Genomic DNA, 20,715 nt, shown 5'->3' with positions numbered 1-20,715 from the left:
GGGACGCAAAGGGTTAAGCAGGGCGGTCCGGAGTGAGTCCAGTAGACCCGCCCACCGGGGCGGGGGGGCGGAGCCTCGCGGAAGAAGCCCTTGGATTGGCCGCAGGGAAGGCGTTAGGCTAGGACGGTACCAACAGTCGCGAGCCGCGGAGGCGGGGGGTGGGTGTGGGACCGCCGGCTTAGCGCCGGGAGAGGTGGCCAGGGAATGGCCGGGCCAGGGGTGGGCGGGAGCCGCAGTAGCGGCGGCTGGGGGCGGTGAACGCGGCGTGGGGCTGCCCCTCCCCGGAGGCGGCGGGGGCGGCCGGGGCCGCGCCGCACCGCACCGCGCGGGCGGCCATGGAGCGAGCCTAGGGCCCTGCAGGTGAGCGGCGTGGGGGCTTGGGAGGGCGCACGACCCCCGCCCCTGGCGAGGCTAGGCGAGGCTAGGCGAGGCGGGAAAGTGCGGGCCGGCCCGCGGGCGGGGCGCGGTGCGTGGCGCGCGCCGGGCGGGGGCCGTCTGAGGGCGGGGCGCCTCCCTGAGGGGCTGGGCACCGGTGCCCCGAGCGGTCCCCGAGCGGCGGCTGCCTTAGAGACCGGCCCGGGCCGGGCGCCCCACCTCATTGGCCCTGAGCGGGCTCCCGCCGGTCGTAAAAGCGGCTGAAGGGACGCGACCGAGGCCGCCGCCTCCTCGGCCCGCCTGAGGCGCGGGCCTTACCTGGGGGCGCCTCAGGAAGCCGGGGGTCTGTCGAGTTGACCCACCCTTGCGCCCGGACGCCGTCCCCAGAGCCGACTGGCCCCGGTGCCGCCCTAGTGTCCTGCCGAGCGCCCGTTGCGGCGGCCCGGGGTGGGGGGATCGCGCGCCCGCGGGCCCACCTCGTGGCCGTGAGGCGCGAGTGACCTCCAGGCCCGAGGCGGGAGGCAGGGTAACCGTGCCTTAGGGGTCCGCGGTCCCCTCAGTGTCGTGCACCCCGCGCTCGCAGTAGGGCACAACTTACGGAAACGATAGGGTTGTGCAAAGTGGATTGCGCTTGAGATTTCATTTCCGGGTGCTGTGGCCCCCCAAATTAAAAGAGAACCGAAACGTTGCCATTGATAAGCGTGAGCAGTTGTCAAGTTGCGTCCTTGATTGTGAGATCTGATAAGAGTTTCATTCTAATCAGACTTCTGTTACCTGCAGGTCTCCTGGATAGGACGAGAAACGAGAAACGGTAGAGGATGTTGGAGGGAAAGTGGAGGGGACAAGACATGGTTGGTCATTAAGGATTTATTAGCCCTTTAAACGGCCATATCGTCGGTTGGAGGAGTGAGGATTTATAATTCTGGGAAATGAGAAATGCTTGATACAGCAGTTTGAGTCTAGGGCCAAGTATCAGTATCATCCCCACCCAGCCGAGGTTTGATTTCTCACTTTGAAAAGAAGGAATAGGTATGTGGGATCTTTTAGCTTTCAAATGGCAGGACTTTATGTAGAACTGTAACTGTGATTACTGTTTATTAACAATTGCTATCCTTGTGTTGTAAGTTAATGTGTAAATTTCACTGGGGTTATTTTAAATTGGGCTGGAGACCTCAGTGTAGTACAGTCCTTCAATTTATGCAGGACTCTTGAGCCAAGCCTTAAAGCACTTCTGCATATATTGTTATTTATCATCAAAACGTATCCTTGAGAATCTGAGATACAGATGTTAAAGATGCTAAATTATTTGCCTAGCCTTAAAGCCAGTCTAAGGTCGATTTATGTTAAATTAATAATGTTTGAAGTTTGTGAAGTTGATGGATTTTGGCCCCTAGAACCTTTCAGTGCAGTCAGTCAGCTGGAGGTCCTTTCACCTTTGAAAGTGCTTGTCAAAAGAGAATTAAGAGGCACAGACAAGCAATTCAGGGTCTCTGCCTCACATTACAGTGCAATGATAGAAATGAATGGTGGTAAAAAATGATCAGGAAATCTTGGAGCTCACAGCTTTTCTTCAGTTTGACTGATAAAAATGTGACATTGGTTTGTCCTATTTTTCTGGAACTAGTTAGGAAAGTAGCCATAATTTAGTTAAAGAATGAAAATTGGAAAACATGCCCAGGATACTTTGATATGGGAACAAACAGATCACTGTTCCTATCATTTACTCCTTTATGTCATAGTTACTTTATGCTGAGTTGATAATTTCCTGACTTTTAGTCCATTCTCTTGATTTCTATTTGTAGACTCCAGTTCTTTCATATAGCGTTAAAGCTTCTGCTTTTTTCCTGAATTTTGAATTTCTAAATGAAATTGTCTGTTTCTCCTGCTCGCAGGGCAGTCTTCAGCTTCCTTCACTTTGTGTGCCCATCATTTTAATGGCATAAACCCTGAAGCCAGATGCTTCAACTCTTGAATTGATAACTTTTAAAAATAGCAGCCACAGTGGTTGTCTCTTGGCAATTGCTGCAATCTCTTTATAGAATTAAGAGGCTGCTCTTTGTATTCTCTGGCCACAGTTGGAAATAGTAAAAAGGACACTGTCTTTTGAAGCTGATGTCAGGCCACTCTGGGACTAAGTGCCAGGTAGTTTGGGGCAGAGAAGCATGGTTACAATGTGTTTAGTTGCTAAGTCATGTCTGACTCTTCTGCAACTCCTTGAACTGTAGCTTGCCAGGCTCCTCTGTCTATGGGATTTTCCAGGCAAAAGTACTGGAGTGAGTTGCTGTTTCCTTCTCCAGGGAATCTTCCCGACCCAGAGATTGAACCTTCATCTCCTGCTTTGGGGTGGATTCTTTACCACTGAGCCACCTGGGTGGAAGTACAGTTATAATGAGAAACTACAGTTTGGTGTTGTAGTGATAATGATTGATGTGCTTTGTTTTTTTACCTGACAGTGTATAGTGAATAGTAGGTGTGGAGTAAATATTTGGTGGTTGAATGAATGAATGGAAAACAGTATGAGGGAGGAGGACACATCCTTGTGCAGATATTAAATTGTTTAGTTCCTCTTTACAAGAAAAAAAAAGCCAAGAAAATTGTTTCGGATTCATGTTGAAAATAGTTCAGTTGAGATGGGTATCTGTAATGGGTGTTACTTGCTGGAGCTGCCCTAAGATCTGATTGTGTGATTGGGTGGTGGTCTCGCCACCAGCAACCTGGGTGCAGCTTCATAGACTTGCTCCTGCAGCCTGCTCTGACTCAGCTCACCTAGCAGTTGGTCTGGTAGACACTATTTTTGCACTAGTAGAAGAACTCGAGCTCTTGGTGTTGACCATGCCAGTATCACTGACCCTGACTGTCCATCTTCTGGTCCTTCGTATTGGGGATGGGAGAGGGGATTTATCCTTCCCTGAAGTGCTTGTCATCCCACACCTGTAAATCTCTCCCTCTTTTCCTTCCTTAGACTGCCTCTGTAACCCTCAAGGACTGACGAATTCATTGGCACAGACCTTGGGTACTAAACAGAAGACCTTACTTTGCAACTGAAACCAGCTTTTGACCAACTTGTAACGTCAACATGACTGCTAGAGCCATCTAGGAGAGAATGTAATACAAAGCTCTCACTTGTGATTTTGTTGTTCATATCCAGAATCAGGAGAGGGAAGGCCCAGCTCTGGACATGGTCAGTCTGAGGGGTGTGTCTGTCATACTGAGGGGTGTGTATGAGATATGAAATGAAGGCTGATGCAGAAAAGAGACACTGAGCTTTGGCGTGTGTGTTTAGGAGTCTACTTTCTGGCAAGGTAACTACCCTGTGGAGGGGATGGTGTTATTTGGGTACATTTTGAAAGGAGGTCAAGGAATATGAAATTATGAATGTGGAACAGAACCAAGAACAGGGTGAGGCAGTGAAGTCTATCATTTCCATCATTCTTTGCTCTTGAATGCTGATTCTGCTTTATGTATCGATACCAGCGTGGGAATATGATATTACCAGTGTGGGAATAGGATATTGTGTGCAAAAATCCTTTTTTTTTTTATGTTTCATATGCTTTTTAAACAATGTAGTTTAACCTTTGTTAATTTGAGATTATGGTTACAGACAGTAATCCTGCAGGGCTTGGAGGTGATTGACATATGTAGGTTGTTTGCCCCTTCCTCTTTTGGAATTCTTGAATTTGCTTTCAGAAGTCAGTCTGTCTCTTCTTTCAGAGGTGAAAAAGCAATGCTTTTGCTGCTGTTAGTGTCCCTGCTGCCCTTTTTAAAATTTTTTGCAGCTTCTAATCTTCTGTGGAGGAGCAACCCAGATAACTCTGCTTCCTGAAATTGAATGTAAAACAGCTAAATAAGCTTAGTGAGGGTCTGCCTGGCTTTTCTTTATTAGTGGATGAATTTTGTGACCGTTATTTTGGCTGCCCAAAGACCTTTTGTTCTCTGTTTCTTATCGTTGGTTTAGATAATGAACTTGCACTCTATACAGGTGCGTTTATGTCCCTGTAGTTCTTTCTATATAAAAAAGAAAGTGATATGGAAATAGCAGTGTTGGTTCTCATTTCAGAAAGTATTGCCAATAACACTTGAAAGCTTGGTTCCAGCCCTGTCATGTATCATTCTTGGACAATGTCTTGGACCATCTCCAATCTTCCTCTTAGCATTTCCAAATCATCTTTACTCCCAGTCCCAACCAACACCAGACACCAGCTTGGCAATATCAATGGCCGTGAAAGGTGGAAGCAAGGTATATAGAAGGCAGCAGTTTAAAATTGAGTGTATAAAAAATAAATAATAAAATTGAGTGTATAAAATTGGTATTAATATTTGATATTTCAACATTTTTACTGTATGTATATTTGAATTCATTACAGGACTTAGTTTCCCTATATTGGTTAAAAAAAGAGGTCACCTTTAAACCAAAGAGCTAAAGAAATTCTTAAAACCATAAAGGTCTCTACTTTCCTCACTCTTCATTCCTTTTATTCAGTAAGTGTTTATCTCATGTGTCCTGAACTGTACTAGCTTACTTCTGACTACAAAGAAAGTAAAATATCCCCTGTCCTTGAGGAATTCACAGTAGGGTAGAAGAGACAGGCTGCCAAAAAATATATGTGTGTATGTATGTGTGCATATGTATTTATATTCATATATAACAAGGGAGAAGGCAATGGCAACCCACTCCAGGACTCTTGCCTGGAAAATCCCATGGATGGAGGAGCCTGGTAGGCTGCAGTCCATGGGGTCGCAGAGAGTCGGACACGACTGTGTGACATCACTTTCACTTTTCACTTTCATGCGTTGGAGAAGGAAATGGCAACCCACTCCAGTGTTCTTGCCTGGAGAATGCCAGGGACGGCGGAGCCTGGTGGGCTGCCGTCTATGGGGTCGCGCAGAGTCTGACACGACTGAAGTGACTTAGCAGCTGCAGCATAACAAGGGATCATGCCGGGAGCCAGTCAGCCATAATTCAGCACAGACCTGCTTGGGGTTCCTATTTCTAAAGTGATCTGTAGCCTGTGAGCTTGACTGACCCTAGAACATAAGGTTAAAATTGTGAGGTGTTACTGTTGAATGAAGTTTACATACTTTTTCATACATTCAACTTTTTACTGTTGAATGAAGTTTACATACCTTTTCAAGAACAGTAAAGATAGAAAACATGAAGTTTGAAGTAAATTTTTTTGTTATTTGAAATTCTGTATTTTCTACAGTATATAGGAATCACATTCTATATAGCCTTAAATGATTGTTAGATCTGATAATTGAGCAGTGAAATACCTAGAACTTAGGAAAGTTCATTATACCTGGCTCATTTGAAACAACGCAAATTCTTAGGAATTTCCACAGAGTTTCTAGATGAGTGAACACTGCCTCTGTTGGTTTTTTAGAACAAATCTCACTGCTTCAGCTCAGCAGTATGAGCTGAAATTTTTTTCTTTTCACTTTTCAAAAAAATCATTAGAGGATTCCCCTGGATCAAGATTTAAATGGGACAGGTTGCAGGAATTGGATTTTTTTCAAAGAGGGAGGAAACACTCTGTTGCCTGTTTCATTTTTACTCTCACACCCAGGAAGAAAGGCTACCTTATACTTCATTAATGTCTGGTGATCATTTTAGTTCCTTCCTTCACAGGGAACTGTTAGAGATTTTCACATAACACAAGTGTATATATGTGAATAAATATTTAAGTGGAAGTGAAAACTGAGGAATATATAACACTTGAACCGACTTGGACTGTGTAGAAGTTTGATTTTCTGTACTCATAAGTTATTCCAGGGCTTATCTTAAAAGCTTTATTGTTCAGTCTGTCAGTCATGTCCAACTCTTTGTAACTCCATGGACTGCAGCACGCCAGGCTTCCCTGCCTATCACCAACTCCCAGAACTTGCTCAAACTAATGTCCATTGAGTTGGTGATGCTATCTAACCATCTCAACCTCTTCCACCCTCTTCTATTGCCTTTAGTCTTTCCCAGCCTCAGGGTCTTTTCCAGTGAGTCAGCTCTTTGCATCAGTATTGGAGCTTCAGCATCAGTCCTTCCAATGAATGTTCAGGAGTGATTTTCTTTAGGATTGACTGGTTTGATCTCCTTGCTGTCCAAGGGACTCTCAAGAGTCTTTTCCAGCACCACAGTTCGAAAGCATCAATTCTTCACTGTTCAGCCTTCTTTATGGTCCAACTCTCACAGCCATACATGGCTATAAAAGCCATAGCTTTGACTGTACAGACCTTTGTCAGCAAAGTGATATCTCTCCTTTTTAATGTGCTGTCTAGGTTTGTTCTAGCTTACCTTCCAAGGAGCAGGTGTCTTTTAATTTCATGGCTGCTCTAGGACATGCAAAGCTGTCACCTTTAAAACACAGATTTAATCTTCCAAACTGAAGAACATTGTGAAGGGCATTCTGTTCAGCCATTTTCATGAAATAGAAAAAGTTCATGCTTCCCATCTGTTTCACTTACATTGAATGTGGTGTAATTGAACTTTGTAGACAAGAGAAAAACATTGGCCTAAGGTTGGCCAGATTAGTGACAAAACCTCCTAGTTTTCTGCTTCACCTGGCATCCACTCTGACGATACCTACTTGCTTACAGTCTTACCTACTCAAATTTACGGAAGTCTTTGCTTCAAAAATATAAGATTACTAGAACTCTTGGTAATGCAACATATGTATTCAGCTCCTGACTGTGTAAACCCAGAAGACAGCATAACCAATGAGGGTTATTTTCTTTGCCATTCTTTCTTCTCAGGAAGTCATCTTTGGGTTTTTGATATGGTAATAATGACCAACAAGCAACTACTATGAGTTGTCCAAGCACTAGTTTTAGCACAATACACCTGGTAGTACCATTCATTTTTAACAGTTCTGTGAGTCAGGTAATAGTGTTTGTACTTCATTTTTCATATAAAGAAATGGAGGCCCAGGGAAGTTAGCAGAAAGAAGGTGAATTAAGAACCTATTTAAGTGAAAAGGAAAGCTACATGTAGATACTGATTAATAATATTGTTTATTGCTAGGTTTTGTTTCAATTGAAGACTCCCAACTGAAGATGAGAAAGAATAATATTATGCTGCTGTAGGCGGTGGTGGCAGCACAGGAGTGGGCTGATTTTCTGAGGATATAGATTTATTTAAGTAGTGAACACTTGATACCACTTAGAATTGGAGGTTTTGACTTCTTAAGCTAGAGGCTCACAATGCTAAGCGGGAAGATTTCTGAATGCCCTTTATTTTACTTGTAAGAATTATCACTAACCATCAGGAGAGGCTGCATTTATTTCTAGGAGGCAGCTAATAATAATGTAGCAAAGTGCTCTAAGGTCACTACCAATTGAAAAAAACAAAAGGGCAGTATATCAGTCTCGCCCCAAGGTGGAAATACACTATTTTATTTTGGTACTAAAGGGTTATAATTTTTGCTATTATTTATGCTTTGACTGGGGTTTAAAGGTTAGAATTTATAACCTGGGTGTGTATAGTTCTGTGAGTGTGTGGGGTTAGCCTTAATTGCTATAAAGTGTATAAATGGACTTTAGTAAATGATCCATTTGAGATGCTATTTTTTTCTTTTGTTACCTTTAAGAGACTTTATTTATTAATCCAATTTTTATTTGTACTTAAATGGTTAATTAATATATCCCAGATAGTTGATATGGACAGAATAGACATGAAAATGTTAGGTTTACAAATTACCCCCAAATATAGTAGCTTAAGACTAAATGATTTATTTCTCATACTTGGTAGATCAGCTGGGTCCAGCTGATTGGTTCTTCTACACACATGATATGGCTGGAGTCACGTGGGTGGCTGGATTTAGCTGAGACCTCCGCTGGAACTGGGATGCCCTAAGTGGCTTCACTTGTGTATCTGGCTCTCAGCTGGGGTGGCCAGAATAACTAGGGGCTGACCAGGCCTCTCATCATTCAGTAGTCTAGCCTGAGCCGCTTTACATAGTACCTTGGTCCCAAATGGAAGCCGCTAGGTCTCTTAAGACACCTAGCACTAGGCCGCTTCCACAGCATTCTGTGATCAAAGCAAGTTACAAAGCCAGTCCATATTCTAGGGAAGGAAAAATAGATTCCACTTCCTGATGGGAAGAATTGTTGGTTTCTGTCTTTGTAGACAGTCACCTGAAAACTATAATTAAATTCAGGTCTTGCCTCTTATGCTTACCAAACCTTCAGAGGTTTGCTGAAACCGGCAATGACCAAAGAAGAAGTTTGTGAAATTGTCCTTGTGATTTCCACTCAGGATGAATGGCAAGGAGATTGTGTGAGTAAATATGATAATATGCTAGTTATATAATAAATCCTACACCCTTCACCATCTTCTTTGTTAATCGCCCTCTGCATGAAATGTTCATATTGAATGTTTTCCTTCTGGTACCAGACACTCTCAGAATGTCTTGCATTCCCTTCGTGTGGTAAGAACTTGATTTGACCATTGAATTGAAAACACAGAAAACAAGTATTACTGAAGCTTTTGTTTTCAGTTGCTTTGAACAGAAGTTGGGATTTCTTCTCTGTGACCTCAGGTGAAGTAGTGTGAGGTCTCTTGATTAAAGGGACATTCAAGATGGCACAGCTACTAATGAGGTTTGGAACCTTGCTGGTGGCTTATAAACAAGCCACCTTGCTGGTGGCACCTGGTAAGGTAGTAAGTGTTGGGGCCAGGTCTTTTCATGTTCCTCAGCAGTCACATACATTGAATTTTATCACACAGTGGCTTACAGATATTTGCACCAGTGTGTATTTCTGTATATGCTCCTTCAGACATCAGTCAGATTCTTGAACAGAGGGATCTAGTCTTTATACTATGACTTCACTTTTTTCTGTAAAACCTCTATTTCCTCTCCCAAAACAATTTACAATGTAGTCATAAGTTTATCCTTATAAAACACTTACCGTATGTGTAGGAGTGTGTGTGTGTGTATGTGTGTAAGAGAGAGAAGAATGACATACCAGCTTCCATATCAAGCCTCATTTCACTGATAGAGCCAAGAGTGAAACCAGGGTTCAATGTGAAGACTTCTTATAAACGTCTCTCTTCCACAACTCCAATGTGGGAATTTATGCCAGCTTTTAGTGTGAAGACCACCATTAGCCCTGCCTTTTTTATATGAAACATTTTTTGTGTTATATTATTACCTTGAGTCTATTTGTTCTTTGAGGTAGGCTCTGTTCCGCATAACAGAAACATTAAAATAAATGACCATAATATAACTGGACAGTGTTACACTGTTGGAGGCATTTATATGAGGCGGTGCAGGCATGAAATAGAGCAGGCAGACTCCTGAGAATGCAAGAGAAGTTTTCATGAATAATTTGGAATATACCCAGTGATCTTGCTTTCATCTCCTTAGTATCTGAAATGGGGGATCCTCTTAGAAACCCAGTTTGCAGAGTATATAGTATGCTGCTGTTTTAAAGAAGATAATACGGTATGGAAGCTCTGTCTTGGGTACCCTCCCCTCTCAAAGACACAGGAGAGGAGGGGATTACTGTAAAGAGGAAAGGAGACTACTATCATTGGAGGATGGAATCATTCTATATTGCGTATCTAATACATTTTCCTGGAAAGGAATCTTGCAAACTCACAGGCTTTTTGTAGAAATTCCACTAAAAACTCTGTATTGTTTAATTTCTTGAATATCTTTGTGCTTGCCCTGTAGGCTGAAGGAGTAGCAGCTTTCCAACGAAAGGAAAACCTCTTTCTGAGCTGTCAATATTTACTCAGAAAAAGGCTGTCCTCCGAAACTACCAGCTAAATTGAGTAGTGTCAGTAGAGAAGTATATTGCCTAAAAATGGGTAGCTGATTAAAGATAGCCAAGTTAAGGTGCCAGGTGATACACACTTATTTGATACCAAATACAGTACCGAAGGAAATTAATAGCAGAGTCTTGAGATACTTGCAAAGCCTCATTTGCAGTGGTTTGTCCAGTTTAAGGGGAAAAGACATCTGCTCTTACTATGCTGCGTACTGTAGGGAGTGCCAAAGTAGCTAAGATCAGTAAGGAGTCAGAATTCTGAGAGGGGAATTAAGAACAATCTACAAGAAGACACTGGATGCGGCAGAATGTAGTTAAGTACTGGCCCAAAGGCGAGAGAGGTGACTATAGTAAGGAGGGACCAGAAATGGCTTTGAAGATGGTCCTTGAAAGCTAGATCAGGCTTTGAACAGGAGAAGATGGGAAGAAAAGATAAGAGCAAGAGGAATTTTGAGAGCGAAATTTTGAGAGGAAATTTGTGAGCAGTGACCCGTAGGGGACCGTGTTCATGTTCTGTTTTGGCGGAAGCTGACAAGTGAGGAGGGAAGAGAGACAGTGGTGCCTAGCAACACAGACTGGCCGACGCCATCATCGCTTTGCTGAGGGGTTTATGGAGCTCACAAATGGTGTGTGATTGGAAAAATGATTTTGCTGCATTATCCTGGATTGGAAGACCTGCAGGTCCAACAGGCTGTTCTTTCGGGGATTCAATAAAACGTACCCTCACTAGAGGCAGTCAGTGGCTGCGGACATGCCAGGCAGTTGTTGAGAGGAGAGCCAGACTGCAGTCTGACTTGTCCCACTGGGATGTGGTGACTAGTCACAAACGCCCCTCCTTCAAACCTCCCTCACAACCAGTCTGCAGAGGTGACTAGTGAAGTGAGGTAACAGTTGAACCCTTCAGCCACTTAATAGGAATTTCTTAGTTGAGTGGATGAAGTATTTGCAGCCCTGAACTGATGAGTGCCTTCTTCTGTGGCCCATCAAAAGGTAATGAGATTTCAGAACTTAAAAGCACACAGGCTCACTTTGTTTTGTCTGAATTTTGGAGCTACTCAAACTTCTCATTGCATTGGTGATTTAAAAAAAAAAAAAAAAACCCTCACTGTCCCCAACCTTTGTGCTAAATGTCTAGATATGATATGTTTATATAACACGAGGGAGGAATTTCTTCATTCTAAATGAAATGAGCAGCATCATTAGGATCTCGGGTTAACCAGACTTTAGTCCTGAGGAGGGTTTGTAGGACATGAAAGGCTGTTCAGCTGACCCCTTTATGCCAGGGTAGCACCTCAGCTGGAGGGAGTTGCAGCTGGAGGGGCTAAGGAAAAGATTGCCGACACAGTGAGATTTCCACATTACATTTTACCACTGCAGCCAGAGATCTGTACTGTTGAACAAATAACCGAAGAATTTGTGTGGTTTAGGTCATGTTAGGACTAGCAAAAATCTCTGAAATCTGTTCTACTGGCATCGCTGTTATCAGTAATCATAGGGAACTATTTTACTGAGTTTTACACCAAATTTGATACCATCACAATTACATTTTGGATACACTTGAATTGCCTGTGTTTCAGCTAATAGTGTTATGTACTCCCTGGGAGATGATGATGCAACTGAACAGGTGGCTGGAGATAATTAGAATTTGAATTCGACTCTCACTTTGCCATCTTCCTGAAAATGAAATGGGAGTGGTTAATCACCAAGAATAAACTGTGTGTCAGCAAGCTCTCAGCAAGGCGCTGCCCTTAGAACACACTGCTTCTCTAGTATACTGTTCTGGGGTGTGTTTCCAGCTGTTAATAGGGGAGCAGTCTCCGGTTTGACTGGGAGTGGCTCAGCCTGAATCGTTTGCCCCATCTTTTGCCTTGGTTTTATTTCTTCAATTAATAGTTTGAGTTGTTAAATGAATTGGAGAGTGAAGCAACACCCTGTTGTCTTCTTGTCATCTTTGCCTTAGCCCAGCACAGTGCTGCCTGTAGGCATACAGCAGAGCAAGCTTGTGCATGTTTTTAAATGGCCCTCTGGAGTGGAAAGCAGCCTGTCAGCATGCAAATGAGATTGAATTTTATGTTCTTGACACCTTGGCAAAAAATCTTACATTTGGAATCTTTCAGCTTGAGAACTGACCAGTGTGGTGGGCCCCACAGAGGAAGCACTTCTTTAGGTCTATAGCATGAGTATCTTTGTTATGTGCCTGACCAGTCCAGATTTAGTCATGTTGCTATAGTACCAGGTTTCATTAATTTTCTGGTCATGTTCTTCTGATAGCCAGATGGTATAGGGATATGTTTTTCCTTTGCTTAATTTATCCAGATTTGATTATCTGTATTTTACAGGGTTTTTAATTTTGAAAAATAATTAGTAGAAGACTGATAAGTAGAGATACATGTCTGGGTGTTGTATTTCAGTATGTGAGCAGCAGATATGACATGTTTAGGCTTGCTAGGTATTTGAATTCAGAAAGGGAGTTATTACTCTCCTCTGTACCCTCTTTGGCATTTTTGAAGAGTTCTTGTCTTATAATATGTCATAATACTTGTATTTGGAGACAATAACTGGAAAGTTACCAAATACCGGTGGTTTTGGATAATCAAAAGTCATTTATGGGTTTTGAAAGATAAATGAAAGTTAAGGAGTTATGCATATCTTAGTGTTTAACTTTTTTGTGCTTTTTCTCAGTGTTTTGGTTTCTAAGAATTGGTGGCCATCCAAATGGCTCCGGAATGGCTCTGCACCCTATTAAAACAGGAGTATTTGCTTTTAAATTTTCAGTGTACCTAGTTCTTAACTGTTACATCCTTCCTTGGACCAGTTCATTCAAAATTATTGGGTCTTCTCAGACATAGGATTAGTCCAGCTAAAAGGGTGAGCAATCTCTTTGAGGCTTGCAAAAGATTTAGGGGTGGAAGGACAGAATTTCTGAATGAACTGTGCTTTATACTTGGGCTTGCAGGAATTGTGGGAGGCGCCTCAGTGAAGAGATGGACCAGTGTGTATAATCATGGAGTCTCCTTGCTGACCATCACCACCTGCTCTCCTTGATAAGTGAGAGTGGTCGGGGAGAAGGAAAAGAGGTCAACATGAAGCTAAAGCAGCGAGTCGTGCTGTTAGCAATTCTCCTTGTCATCTTTATCTTCACCAAAGTTTTCCTGATTGACAACTTAGATACATCAGCTGCCAACCGGGAGGACCAGAGGGCCTTTCACCGAATGATGGCGGGCTTGCGGGTGGAGCTGGTGCCCAAGCTGGACCACACCTTGCAGTCTCCCTGGGAGATTGCAGCCCAGTGGGTGGTTCCCCGGGAAGTGTACCCTGAAGAGACACCAGAGCTGGGAGCAATCTTGCATGCCATGGCCACCAAGAAAATCATTAAAGCTGATGTGGGCTATAAAGGGACACAACTGAAAGCCTTACTGATACTTGAAGGAGGACAGAAAGTTGTCTTCAAACCTAAGCGGTAAGTTTTCACCTTGGAAGTTATTTGTGCTGTTTGGTTCTCACCTGGAATTTGTTTGAGTGCTCATCCCCTCCTCCTACTATTCTCTTCAGTGAAATGGGAGGGAGAGATGCAAAGGTCTCTGACGTCTTCTCTAGCTCTTAATGCTCCATGATTCTTTGAGTAAGGGAAACTTGCAGGAATATGTTTTGGTGTACTATATTAGATTGAACACTTTACAGTGAGAGCTCTCCTTGATTTCTAAATTTATCAAGTACTATGTGCCAGATGTTAGAGATACAAAATGAATTGGTTAGGAAATAAGCAACTTGTCAACGTAAGTGTACAGTTAAAGACCAGATAACCATGTGTCACAAATGCTGTGGAGGGTTGGAGTGAGTTTTGGATGGGTAACGTAAGTCCTTTCACTTGAGCTTTGGTTTTGTTTTAATTAATAGGCTTTATTTTATTTTACTTTATTTTAGTAATTTTAGGTTTGCAGAAAAATCGAGGGGGAAGTATAGAGCGTTCCTATCTGCCCTTGCTCCTCCTCCCCAGTCTCTCCTATAATTAACGTCTTCCATCAAATTAGTACCTTTGTTACAGTTGATGAGCCAACATTAATTTATTAACTAAAGTCTATAGTTTATGTTAAAGTTCACTCTTTGTGCTGTATATTCTGTGAGTTTTAATAAACTTATAATGACAAGTATTCACCATTACACCATCATAAAGGACAGCTTCCCTGACCTCAGAGTCCCCTGTGTTCTAGCTATTCATTCTTCCCTTCCTCCCCCTGAATCCCTGGCAACCACTAATCTCTTTAGTGTCTCCATAGTTTTGCCTTTTCCAGAATGTCATATAGCTGGAGTGATACCTTTTGTAACCTTTTCAGATTGGCTTCTCACCATGTTTTTCAGGTTCCTCTGTGTGTTTTTGTGGCTTGATGACTTTTTTTTTCCTGAATAATATTCCATTGTGTAGATGTACCACAGTTTGTTTATTCATTCACCTACTGAAAGTTACCTTGGTTACTTCCCAGTTTTGGCAGTTGTGAATAAAGCTTCTGTAAACATTCATATGCGGGTTTTTGTGTAGATGTAAGTTTTTAGCTCATTTGGGTAAATACCAAGGAGCATAGTTGCTGGACTATATAGTATGTTTAATTTTGTAATAAACTACCAATCTGTCCTCCAAAGTGATTGTTTCAATTTACATTCCCATCAGCTATGAGTGAGAATTCTTGTTATTCCACATCCTCGTTAACTTTTGGTGTTGTCTGTGTTTTGGATTTTGGTCATTCTAATGTGTATGTAGTAATACCTCGTTTCTTTTGCCTGTTTTAAGCAGGGAACTGAGTCATCTTAGTTGCCTCAGTCCAAATTTGAACTGGAGAAAGAGCTAGTTCATATACTATTAAACAGTGATCCCTTTGGACTTTTCTAAGGATCTACAGAGAGGATTTGTGTGGCAGTTCTATAGTGTGACTATTTTTTAAGTTTCCTGTGTGTATATGAATTTGAAATAGGTTAACATGATGGTAATCTATATTCTTTTGACAGGAATTAGTTACCAGTGCATTTTCTCAAAATTTTTAAGGTCTGAAATTATCTGTGGGCTAAACATTTTTTTCATTCCTCAGTGCAGCTTTGGAGAGAATTATAACACATAACTTGGGGTCTCTTGCTGGAGTGGGAGAAGAAACATGGGGTGATGATGTGCAAAAACTTACTGTGACCAGAATAGTTGGCTTAGCTCTCTTCATGATCCAAATATCAGTGGATAATAGGCAGCCAGAGAGCTAGTATATTGGGATTCCAGAAATGGAAGGGATCTACATTGGCCTGGGACTGGGAGGTATGGTGTGTGGAAGATGTGGAAATTAGGTAATGTGGAAAAAGCATGGTTATGTGGACCGTGAATCTAATTTCTGTTGCATGCACACCGTTTGCCAGGTGTTACACTAAGGACTTTTGTATGTTAATGCCTCTAACCTTCATCACAGCCGTGGACAGTTACAGTGCTTATTTCCAGACCCAGAAGCTGAGACGCAGGAAGAGTAACTTGACAGGGCCACCCTGCAGTGAGAGGGAGCTGCGTTTGAATCTGCCAGGGTGAGAGCAGCTGGGGTCCTGCCGCACACGCGAGCCTCTCACGCTTGTTTGTCGTCCTGTAAGAGAGATGGCATGGATCATCCATTTTCGAAAATTTGCTAGTTTCCTTTTGAAATGTGATCCTTGACCTCTTGATTTGTAGCCTGAGCGATCAGCAGCATAAGCAGACTGATGGAAAGAAAGCAAACTAAAAACAAGAATCAAGTTTGTGTAAAAAGAGATGAATTGCAGGCAGTTTGTGTTTAAATAAAAGGATACCCTCTTCACACCACTGTTTATACACTGGGAAATTAAAGGTGAGATGGGACAGCAGGAAGTGTTAGAAGGCAGATATTACTAACAGTGTACAATGTTAGTGTTAGTTCAGGCGCTTTGCAGATAGGTCTGCAATGTTCAGACAAGATATGATATAAATGGAGGGTGGAAGAGGCCAGACTAGTGAGAAGGGGAAGTGGCAGCAGATAAATGCATAAGCTAACATTAGTCACTGATGCTTCATCTCCTATCTCTTACTACCACTGCAGCCTTCCCATTACTTTCCTCTTCCAGACCATCCTGAAAACTACTTTCATTCTTCTCCCAAATACCCATATTATCACTGTGCTCCCCAGCTTTAAAACTTCCAGGGATTCCCATTACTCACCAGATGAAACCCAGCCTCCACAGCCTAATGGCCAAGCCTCCAACAGCCTGGTCCTCCTCTCTCCACCCAGCTCTTTATTCTTGTCAAGGCAGCCCCTTCATCTCCCATCATCTCCCAAATAGCCCTTGTCTATGCTCGGCTCCAGGGTTGTTCCTCCCCCACTCCCTGCAAGCTGTTGAGGCCCCTGCAGTGGGTGGTAGCACCCTAGTCACTGCACACACTGACCTGGGCTGATTATACCTGGCACTCTCGCAGGCTGGGGAAAGTGGGTGCACATATAAGTGCTTGTAGAAATTGACTCCAGTCCGAAAACACCCAGCAAATTGCTATTCTGACCCCAGGGGCCTCTGAGACTATTTAGTCCTAGTGTAAGTGCAAATTAATGTCCTTGTTCACATTCTGATGTCCTTCACCAGGAGGATAGGAGTGATTTATCGGCAGTTACTGTATGAATTTCGTTGTTCTGTCAGTGACTTAAGATGGATCGCTCTGTTGAGAGGAGGATCTAGGTCCTTCCTGCTGAGTTGAGACATGCACCTTTCTTTAACAGCCACTTGTGGTTCAGCATTTCTGAAGCCTGGTTGTCCATGTCCTCCTGTCAGAGATGGAAGATTTGTATAGTGCATGAAATATACAGGAATACAGTCATGCCTTTATTTGCACATTTTGCCTTACATTATTATAAAAGTAATTTTGTTTTTTAATGTAGCTGTATCTTTTCTGGAAGTACATTGGTTTTCATAGGCAGAAACTGCAATTATGGTGGGACAAGAACAAGCTGTCAAGGGCCCAGAGCTTGGGAGAGGTGAAGGATCATGGGAAGTGCTGAGAGGGCCCATGGTGATCAACTAGTCTTAACTAGTTTTACTTCTGGGGAAAGTGAGATCCAGGGTTCTGACTTCCATGTTTCACAAAAACCAAAACATGAACTAAGGATTCAGACCTTTGGACCCCGGTGCAGCTCTTTCATTTTGATTCCTCTTCCTTTCCCATTTCCTTCCCTTCCTGTGTCTCCAGCCCACTCCCAAAGTTTCTGAATTTTTCTAGGGTTTTACATTTCACTCTGTGCAGCCTTTCCATGTTCTGGAAAGTTCTCTAACGTTTCACTGAAAGGAGTGGACTGCATATCACCACAATCTTCTGTGGCTCCGCTGGAGTCCTGAGAAATAAAGTGTTCCAGGCCTGTCACCTGCAGCTGTAGTGGAGAGAGAAATGCTTGAACAGTGTCAGCTTTCGCTGCAGTCCCATTTAAAAACTGAGACTTTTAATTTGGAGGTAGCAGGTGTAATCCTGGGCAGCCTAAATGATGCTTTGACACCAGAGACAAAAAAATTCATATGAGTATATTGACCAGGCTAAGAAGAAACTGGTGTCCAACCAGGTGTTGAGGCACATCTGTCTCCTAACATAAATGTTTCATTGCTTTGACTTGAAAATGTGTTTAATGAATATGGTTGCAGTTTATATTCTGTGGTCATTTATGTTGAAGGTCACTGACTTGTATAGTACTGTTTCTCACTTCCCCATGGCCTTTTCAGCATTGGAGATCCAAGTGACCTTAGTGAAGTGGCTCCTCTTCACATCATTCTCAACTTATTTCTGTCTTGTAAAGCCTACTAGGTCTCCTTTTGATTCAGGAAATGCAAGTGAACAGTAGAAGTCATAGGTGAATTGTGTTCAGTTCTTCCCATTAACAAGTTTAAGCTGTATCTTTTTATATAATTAATAGAAAGAAATATGCCAGTTTTCATTATCGTTCATTTATGTCATGCATGTGATATAAAATCATCAGAATGGAATATGAGATGAAAGACATCTTCGTTGTTGTTTAGTCACTAAATTGTGTCTGACTCTTTGCAACCCCATGGACTGCAGTGCTCCAGGCTCCCCTGCTCTTCACCATCTCCTGGAGTTTGCTTAAACTCATGCCCATTGAGTCAGTGATGCTATCCAAGCATCTCATCCTCTGTCGCCCCCTTCTCCTCCTGCCCTTAATCTTTCCCAGCATCAGGGTCTTTTCCAATGAGTCAGCTCTTCACAAAGACATCTTAGAACTTGCTTTTTGATCCAGCCCCTAATATTATAGATAAGAAATCTAAGACCCAGAGAAAAGAAGGGTTTTACTCAAGGTTATCCAGGCAGGTAATGACAGAGCTTTATCTAACTCTCACTGCAGTATTCCTTTCACTGCATCATCATAAACTTAAAGAGAAAATAGTTATTCAGATAACTTTTTAAAATTTTTCCTTTTCCTACTTGTTTAACAAAACCTGAAGCATATCAGGACCATTGTTTTCCCCAAGAAATTTGAACTTCTCTAATAAGCCTTACCATAGCCATTCTGGTAGGCAAACCTTTTAATTACATATTTGTCTTCATTATTTCAGTTTAGTCTAATAGACATTTCAGTAGACATTTATTAAGCACCAACTATAGACTTAGCACTGTGCTAAAGATACAAAGAGTTCAGAAAAGTACCTTATAGTTTTACTTAAGCTATGTTGAAAGTCTTTAGGAGGGGTAGAAATAACATCTGTGTTTTATTCATAGAATGATTGCAGAGGTAGATGTATAATTCTAGTTTTCTTCTCCACTTCATCTCCACATCATCCACTAGTGATCCATGCTAACCCATGACTGTTCTCAGGGTTGACAGAGAAGGTTACTAGAGCGAAATCAGGCTTGCAGAGTTTCTGTTCTGCCTCATGTACTGTCACCTCTGGTACTGATGTAACTCATGTCTGCATCTGTGATTCCCATTCACTCTGCAGGTATAACCGGGACTATGTGGTAGAAGGGGAACCATATGCTGGTTATGATAGACACAATGCAGAGGTAGCAGCCTTTCATTTGGACAGGTATGTGTAATCACAGCGGGTCCCATTCGTTTTATTTCCTTTTAAAAATATCTTGGAGAGGACTTGTGGACTCCTTTCAAAGGAGTGTAGTTTTAAAAAAAAAGTCTAATAACTTTGACTTGTTAACTTACTTTAGATAACTGATTGCTTCCACTAAATTTGTGTGAGTGCCTCATTATTTGGGTAAATAAAATGGCAAGAAGAAAACCAAAGTTTGACTTCAAATCCCTAAATTGAACTGGTCATTAATTGGGCCTGGCAGTCCTGGTTTTTGTTTTGTTTTGATTTTGTTTTTAAGTAATACTCATTTATCCTCATATGCTGGAAACATAACATGACATATATGTAAATATTATTTTCCTTCATACAAAATATGCACAGCTTCAATAACCAGGATAAATGTGAATTGTAAATGTGTAAGTTAATGAGGAAAACTAATACTTTTTAATCCAGTCATTAGTCAGGATTCTTGTAACTGAATTGTCTAGTGTCCCAGTTGCTCCTTTTGATCAGCTCTTTAATCAGGGCATGTTGATAGACTTTAAAAGAAATTATTCACTCTATTTTTTTAAATGAATCTATAAGGGAACTAGAAGAAAATAAAGATGAATTTTTGTCTTTTTTCAGGATTAGGAAGGATTTTCTGGGTATAAAAGCAATAATTTAAAAATCACAAAGAGGGACTTTGCTCGTGGTCCAGTGAATGACTCTGTGCTTCCATTGCAGGAGAGCATGGGTTTGATCCCTGTTCAGGGAACTAGGATCCCGCATGCTGCAGCCAATAAATAAATTTTCAAAAACTCAGTAGATTCAACTAAAAAAAAAAATTAACTCATATGTCAAAAAACGTAAAAATTTAAAAGCAAACTAACTTGGGAGGAAAATACCTGAATCTAATATATAATCTAAGCATTAATAGCCTTAATATATAAGTTTATAAAATCTTATACATACTCTAAAACACTAGTAGAAAATGGACTAAGAACACAGTTGGCTGAATAGGAACTATTGATTGCTGATAAATATGACAGAGGGAGTTCATCTTCACCAGTAATAAAAAAAATCCAGATAATTCCCTGGTTGTCTATCGGTTAGGACACCACACTTTTGGAAGGCTCAGGTTCAGTCCTGGTTGGGAAACTGAGATTCCACAAGCCACACAATGCGACCAAAAAAAAATTCAGTGAAATAATGGGATACTGTTTTCTCCTACTGAAAGTGACAAAGATTAGAAAAAAGACAGTACTTTATTGGCAGGAATAGATTGGCATCCATATACTGCTTGTGTCATTGTTGATTGGTTCCGTCTTTAAGAACTCTGGCACCATATATCCAGAATCTTCATGTTCATACCCTTTGAATGAATAGCTACCTTTTTATGCAAACATCTAAGACATTTCTCAGAAGATATTTCTAAAAAGTACTCTAGAGAATCAGACATTCAAAGATACATATAGCAAGATCTTAGCTAGTAGCATTTTCAGTACTGAAAGTCTGAAAGCAACCTAAACATCTAATGACAGGGAA

The 20,715-nt window shown here is 41.9% G+C and overlaps 1 protein-coding gene across 6 annotated transcripts in view; it reads left to right on the top strand.

Moving 5' to 3' along the window:
* The first annotated feature begins 207 nt into the window (after positions 1 to 207).
* The window catches only part of FAM20B (FAM20B glycosaminoglycan xylosylkinase), a 43,601-nt gene continuing 23,093 nt past the window's right edge, over positions 208 to 20,715 (top strand). The window contains exons 1-4 of one of the 6 annotated variants that reach the window (XM_043484736.1): positions 208 to 360; positions 3,338 to 3,556; positions 13,091 to 13,594; positions 19,102 to 19,188. In XM_043484736.1, coding sequence (XP_043340671.1) covers positions 13,218 to 13,594; positions 19,102 to 19,188 — 464 coding nt within the window. In that variant the 5' untranslated portion in view covers positions 208 to 360; positions 3,338 to 3,556; positions 13,091 to 13,217. The other 5 variants (XM_043484738.1, XM_043484734.1, XM_043484735.1 and 2 more) reach the window with 5 other exon arrangements.

This window comes from Cervus canadensis, chromosome 13, assembly GCF_019320065.1.
Source record: "Cervus canadensis isolate Bull #8, Minnesota chromosome 13, ASM1932006v1, whole genome shotgun sequence".
Classification (NCBI taxonomy): Eukaryota; Metazoa; Chordata; class Mammalia; order Artiodactyla; family Cervidae; genus Cervus; species Cervus canadensis.
Note: the sequence above shows the minus strand (reverse complement) of the source record. Positions and strands in the feature narration are given on the sequence as shown.